The sequence below is a fragment of the Scardinius erythrophthalmus genome, assembly GCF_964197995.2.
Source record: "Scardinius erythrophthalmus genome assembly, chromosome: 4".
In the NCBI taxonomy this organism is placed as follows: Eukaryota; Metazoa; Chordata; class Actinopteri; order Cypriniformes; family Leuciscidae; genus Scardinius; species Scardinius erythrophthalmus.
In genome coordinates, this window is record NC_138224.1 from 166,855 (window position 1) to 174,354 (window position 7,500).

At 47.0% G+C, this 7,500-nt stretch overlaps 1 protein-coding gene across 2 annotated transcripts in view; it reads left to right on the forward strand.

The window, feature by feature from the left end:
• LOC308689901 (protein PHTF2) overlaps window positions 1–7,500 on the forward strand; it is a 44,370-nt gene that overhangs the window by 23,039 nt on the left and 13,831 nt on the right. For both annotated transcript variants that reach the window (XM_081364008.1, XM_081364009.1), the window contains 3 exons: window positions 258–489; window positions 694–852; window positions 3,441–3,641. In XM_081364008.1, coding sequence (XP_081220134.1) covers window positions 258–489; window positions 694–852; window positions 3,441–3,641 — 592 coding nt within the window. The remainder of the gene's footprint in view (window positions 1–257; window positions 490–693; window positions 853–3,440; window positions 3,642–7,500) is intronic.

A 7,500-nucleotide genomic window follows, 5' to 3' on the forward strand; every position in this document is an offset into this window, starting at 1 on the left:
ACCTGAAGTCAGGAGTTTTTCAGAGGTTTGGTCATTGTGTCGCTCACTGGGGATTTTGTAGCCTTTTAATTCCACATTCCATTCCATTATTCCGTCGCAAATGCTGCTCTTTTCCCCTAAAGCACAGATGTAAGTGTCTCTAGAAAGCGATTCAGTTTCTGCCGCCAGTGTTCGCCTGTAGGACTAGCCTAGCGCTTCACTCGCTGGAACACACACGTGTCTGGAGTCTTCAGCAGATCCTGTTGTTTTCCTAGCAGGTCTAAGAAGTGTAAGCTGTCGCTGGATAAGTCTACGGAGACAGATAACGGGTATGTGTCTCTGGACGGGCGGATCACCAGTAAGAGCAGCGAGGAGGGCTTACAGGGTTTACAGGGTTTACAGGGTTTCCACGAGCCTCACTGTGAGCTGAGGAGCCCTGAGGAGACGCACTGGACCGGGACACACCGGAGCCCCCTGATCCCACTGAGTCCGACACACAGCACAGGGAAGGTACGGCCATCTGATCCGCCGAACGAGAGAGAGAGAGCGTGTGTGTGTGTGTGCGATGGGTAGGTTTAGGGGTAGGGGACAGAATATACAGTTTGGACAGTATAACATCATTATGTCCATAGACGTAACCCTAGTCCTCACAAAGATAGAAGTCTAGATGTGTGTGTGTGTGTGTGTGACTCATGTTTGTTGTGTGTGTGTTAGTGTCTGCCTGCGGTTGCGGCTCCTCGCGCTGTGGAGAACATGTCTGACGAAGCGTCCAGTGAAGAAGATCCGGAGAACTACAGCTCCCTCCGCAAGAGCAGCGACTGCACACTGAGACACAGGAAAACACAGCACTATAAGAAGCATTACACTGCTGAGGTAACACATACACGCACACGCACACTCACACGCACACTCACACTCACTTCTCGCTGCTCCAGCTCTCGTACGCAGGACTCTGAGAGCACGATACACACACATACACACACACTCACAAGTCAAGTCTCCATCTATATAACGCTTTTAACAATATAGATTGTTCCAAAGCAGCTTTACAGTGATAATAGGAGATTACAGTAACAGAGAGTGTTTAGGCTTTACAGCAGCTCTAGAATAAAGTTATTGTCCAGATAACGTTAGTTTAATTGATTCACTTTCATCGCAACGATCATTAGTTTATTAACTTAGCGGCCACTAACACACACCGCTCTAACAGAAACTCTAAGTTCTCTCTGTGCAAACTTTAAAAACGCGAACCCGTGAGAACGCCGATGGCGCACATGCGTATTACGAGTTCAGTCTATAGGTATGCTCGTTTGAATATATGTGCGCAGGCGTGTAGTGCTTCCCTACAAACTGCTTGTCTTCACAGGGAAGAGACTAGTGACACTTCAGGACTGCGCTGTCGTCACGTCCAGGCGCAGGTCCTTCATCAGATCTGGAGTGTGTGTGTGTGTGTGTGTGTGTAAGTGAGTGTGTCCAGACGCAGGTCCTTCATCAGATCTGGATACGGCCTGGATCCGGCGGACTGCGGTAAACCTCGGGATAAACGGAGAGACTAATATTAGCAAAGACACCATTCTTCTTATGATGTAACGAGTACATCAGGATTTATGGGAAGTGTTCCCGGTTCCGGCTGACCTAATCTATGCAGTCTAACATTAAATTATAGAAGTCTATAATGTATTATGTGAAAGCTAGGTCAAAGAGATGTGTCTTTAGTCTAGCTTTGAACTGACAGAGTGTGTCTGCTTCCCGGACAATGGTAGGAAGGCTGTTCCAGAGTTTTGGTGCTAAATAGGAGAAGGATCTGCCGCCAGCAGTCGATTTAGATATTCTAGGTATTATCAACTGGCCGGAATTTTGAGATCGCAATAGACGTGAAGGACTATAATGCGTTAAGAGCTCGCTCAAGCACTGCGGAGCTAAACCATTCAGTGCTTTGTAAATAATCAGCAATATTTAAAGATTTATACAATGTTTAATAGGGAGCCACTGCAGTTTTGACAGAACTGGGCTAATATGGTCATACTTCCTGGTTCTGGTAAGAACTCGAGCTGCTGCGTTTTGGACCAGCTGTAGTTTGTTTATTAAGCGTGCAGGGCAACCACCCAGTAGAGCATTACAATAATCTAGCCTTGAGGTCATGAACGCATGAACTAACTGTTCCGCATTTGTCAATGAGAGCATATGGCGTTATTTAGATATATTTTTAAGACGGAAAAATGCAGTTTTACAGATACTAGACACGTGACTTTCAAATGAAAGATTGTTATGAAAGAGCTGCCGTAGATTTTTCCCTATCTCGCTCCTACTCTAAGTCTACCTGTGTCGTCTCCAATCGACGTTCCAATCGACGTTCCAATCGACGTTTAATATATAGTCTACCGATCTAAACTAACTCACCTGCTGCGCAGCAGAAATGAACAGACAGATTTCAGCAAATGTCCTTTAAATTCTTAAATTCTAAATTCCTCCGGGAGAGCACTCAAGCAATTCTCAGAGAATCTCTCCCAAGAAGAAGCAAGGCCGGAGGATCTCAGACAAATTCCATTGAGAATCCCATCAGCTAACACAAATACAACAGTTTTTATTGAATAAGGAGGTCTGGCAAAAATGTCATGATGCATTACATAATTCCCCCACAATTTGAATAGGTTTTCATAGACTAACCCTTCTGTTACCAGGTAAAGCAAACTTTGTTGTTTAATGATTACTTCATTGTTAATCACAAGGTTCAAACCTTGTCATCTGTCTAGTTTCATTTCCCATATTTTTATTTTTACACTCACACATCCAAAGTCAAAGGGGTATACAAAAACTCAGGACAGAACGTTTTAGTACATTGTGTTTCAAAGTGTTATCATGTTAGGCCTAAAAAGAGGAATAAGGTTAGGTGTTAGAAACATGGTTAGTTTAAAGTGTAAATTGCAGGTTACATTTTTCACGAAGATAATGCAATGTGCTTATTAAACATAAAGATAAGAACCGCCCACCATTGTTTTGTATGTTTTTTTATACCAAAATGCTGAATATAATATGAAAAGTTGGTACTTTTTACAGTGGTTTTAAGCACTCCCCCTCCCTTCCACTAGGCTGGGCGTGACGTCACAAGAGGGACTCCAAGCCTAGAGTTACCGTTAGTCTAACGGCAAGTATAGGCTAGCAGTTATATTGGAGACCTAGCTAGCAAAAATGGTTAACTATTGTGTTTGTGCGGGATGTACGAATACATCAAAATTCACCTCCACGGCGTTCAGAGTTCGGTTGCTCGGCACTCTGTGGTTTTTGTTCATCTCTCTCTAACTGGACCCAGCCGCAGAAACACACTTGCCCTCCCGCATGTACATACACCAAGTGTATGTACACGCACACACAAATGTACACACACACGTACATACACACACGCGCACACACACACACACACACGTACACACACACACTCACACTCTCTCTGTGTGTCCCAGGAGCCGCTGAAGTCGGGCTGCAGTTCCCGCTGCTCCAGCTCCCGTACGCAGGACTCTGAGAGCACGAGGCACGAGTCTGAGACGGAGGATGTCCTGTGGGAAGAGTTCCTTCACTGTGTGGAGTGTCGCTCGTCCTGCAGCAGCGAGACCGACGCCGACGCCGGCGCCAAGAAGGAGTTCAGGGACGACCCGTTCCATCAGGTGAGCTTCAGCAGAAACACTCACACACCACTCTAACATCAACAGCGGCATACAGAAGCCAGAGATGATCACAACAGAAACATCACGATTTACATAGTCAGGTCCCAAAATAGATAAATAGCCCTGGATAAGATGCAGTAGGCATTTTTGAGGAAAAGTACTTCAAGTGTTGTTTCTATATGATTTTTAGGTGCTGAATCCATTTCTGCCGTATAACAAGTTGTAAACATCACTGTTTTGGCATAAACAATAAAAACAAAATGGCTGCCAAAAAAAAAAAGTTTTAATGCATTTGTTGCAGTTTAAACATTAAACATTAGAACTAAAACTATGCATTCTCAGAATATTTAAACATGTAAACAATGAAAAAACAACATTAACATGAAAGGGATAGTTTTTAATGGCTGCTGGAATTATGCCAAGGTACACTGGGAAGCATATATCAGTGGAAATATGCAATTATGCCCAGCCCGAAGGGGGGGACTTGGAATACACATGACCCCAGGGGGCTGCATATTGAGAATCACTGGGGTGTCCAGCTGCAGGTGGAATATTTCAAACCCAGGGGTGGCAAGGTAGCTTGCCGAGGGAAAGACACATGCTCAGAGAGGCTTACAGTGGACTACACACGTGGGGGTTGCCCAGAGGCCGTGTTAGGTGTCGCCCAGCCTGCAGATCTACATATGTCTGTTGGCGAGGCGCCATGCGCTAGAGCCCAAGAGGATGCCACACTCCGGGTGGAGCAGGCCGTCACATCAAGGGGGCATGGTCGACCTTGCTGCTGGTAAGCCAAAGCAATGGTGTCCACTATCCAGTGAGACAACCTTTGCTTGGAGAGAGCCTTTCCCTTCAGCTTCCCACCATGACAGACAAAGAGCTGGTCTGAAGTCCTGAAACAATGCATCCTGTCTATGTAAGTATGGAGGGTGCGTACTGGACAGAGCTGTGCCAAGGCTGGGTCTGCGTCCTCCAAGGGCAGCGCTTGCAGGTTCACCACCTGGTCTCGAAAGGGTGTGGTGGGAACCTTGGGCACATATCCAGGCCGGGGTCTCAGGATCACGTAAGAGTTAGCCGGTCCAAATTCCAGGCACGCTTCGTCACCCGAAAATGCCTGCAGGTCCCCTACCCTCTTGATGGAGGCCAATGCAACCAGGAGCACTGTTTTCATTGACAGGAACTTAAGCTCCACTGATTGCAGAGGCTCAAAGGGAGCACTCTGCAGGGCAGTTAAAACCACAGAGAGGTCCAAAGAGGGAACGAGAGGAGGGCGAGGAGGATTCAGTCTCCTCGCTCCTCTCAGGAAACTGATGATCAGGTCGTGCTTTCCAATGCACTTACCATCAACTGCATCATGATGTGTGGCAATGGCGGCACCATACACTTTCAGGGTGGAGGGAGACAACCTTCGCTCCAACCCTTCTTGCAAGAAGGAAAGCACGACACTGATCGGGCCTTTCGTGGGTTCTTTAAGTTTAGAAGAACACCAGTTGACAAAGAGGTTCCACTTCAACGCATAGGCATGTCTCGTGGACGATGCTCTAGTCTAGCGGAAGTGATGGTAGCCACCACCGCTGGTGGTAGGGTACTCAAACCTGCCTCGTCCCATCCAGGAACCACACATGGAGGTTTCAAAGATCGGGACGAGGGTGCCATAGGGTGCCCCGTCCCTGAGAAAGCAGGTTCTTTCTCAGAGGAATTGGCCAGGGAGGTGCTGTCGCGAAGAGTACTAGTTCTTGGAACCAGGTGCGGTTGAGCCAATACGGGGCAACCAAAATTACCTGCTCCTCGTCCTCCCTGATCTTGCGCAAAGTCTACGTAAGAAGGCTCACTGGGGGAAAACGCATACTTGCAGAGGCCCCGCGGCCAGCTGTGCGCCAGTGCATCCGTGCCGAGCGTGCCCTCGGTCAGGGAATAAAACAGGTCACAGTGGCAAGAGTCGTGGGAGGCAAACAGATCTACCTGTGCGTCCCCGAACTGATCCCAAATCAGATGAACCGACTGGGGATGGAGTCCCCATTCTCCAGCGAGAGGCCGAAACCGAGACATATCAGCTGCACGGTTCAGGTCTCCCGGGATATAAATGGCTCGAAGCGACCTCAGATGCTTCTGACTCAATATGAGGAGGTGGCAGGCGAGTTGCGACATACGGCGGGAGCGCAGACCACCTTGTCGGTTGATGTACGCTACTGTGGCGGTATTGTCTGATCGTGCTGACCCCTGAGCAACGCACAGAAGCAGTGCAGGGTGAGACGTACAGCCAGCAACTCGAGGCAATTGACATGCCAAAGGCGCTGGGGTCTTGTCCAGGAGCCTGCGGCAGCATGTCCATTGCACATGGCGCCCTAGCCCATTATGGAGGCATCTGTTGATACAACAACATGCCAGGAAACTCGTTCTATGGGCACTCCAGCCCATAGAAAACTGAGGTTCGTCCACGGGGTGAAGGTCTGAAGGCAGTCACTGGGACTCGGAGCGTGCCTTGTTGCCATGCCCACCTCGGGACTTGATCGCGAAGCCAAAGCTGAAGCGGTCTCATATGAAGCAAGACGAGCGACGTTACTGCGGCTGCGGATGCCATATGCCCCAGGAGCCTCTGAAATAGTTTCAGTGGAAACGCACTCTTGCCCTCGAACTGACGAAGGCAAATTAGCAGTGACTGCGCGCGCACGCACATGGCGACCGAGTCGATTTCCATACCGAGAAAAGAGATCCTCTGCACGGAGCAGAGTTTGCTCTTCTCCCAGTTGACTCGAAGGCCCAGACAAGCTAGGTGCCGCAGCACTAGGTCCCTGTGTTCGCAAACCTTGTCTCGAGAGTGAGCTAGGATCAGCCAGTCGTCGAGAGGAACAAGGGCTGCCTCGACAACCTTTGTGAAGACGCGAAGAGACAGGGCTAGCCCGAAAGGGGGAACCGCGCACTGGTATGCCTGCCCCTCGAATTATATATATATATATATATATATATATACTGGTATGCCTCATTTGCATATGTAAACATGACATTTCAGAAAACTTGTAATACAAAAAATGTCTGTCTCTATGTAAGTGAAAAACTGGAAAGGTTTTATGGTGATATCTATAACTTAAAATTTTTACCCTATCCACCTGTAGTGTTTTGGCTTTGAATAATGCACCTATTGTTTCAATGACAATTACAAGAAAATGGGACCCTTATTTCAATGTTATACGATGGATCCTTATTCGGGAGACATTGAACTTTCTAAAAATGTGGTATAACAACTTTTCCTCAAAAATGCCTACAGGGTTACACAATCTTGAAGATTCGGACCTGACTAACAGTGATCGTTCTGTCATCATCTGCTCTTCCTCGTGTCGTTCAAACCCATGAGACGTTCGTCTTCAGAACAAATGAAGATGTTTTTAACCAATCAGAGATTTGTGTCCCTCCAGTGAGTGTGTGTTCAGCCTGAACTCTGACGCTTCATAAAGAGATGCTGAAATAAACCCTTTAATCAAAGGCTTCTGAAGAGACTCTTCACTTCATATCATCAGCTGATTTACTTCAGGCTTTTATTCACTGATAAACACACAGAGCATCAGACATGGGAAACAGAAGCTCAGACGGGTCTGAGAATAAATCAGGCGTGTGTGTGTGTGTGTGTGTGTGTATCGGGCGCGTGTGTTGAGCTTCTGTTTACCATATTTACTGTGTTTATCAGTGAATAAAGCCTAAATGAACCCTCAAGCTTTCCTCGTACACACACATCTTCCCCTCGTGGGTCAGAATGGCCCTAAGCTGTTTTTTTTTTTTTTTTACATTTTGATTAATTTTAATGCAATTTTTGGGGGTATTTTTTGTTATTTGTTATTTTATTTACAATTAAATTACTAGATTTGAT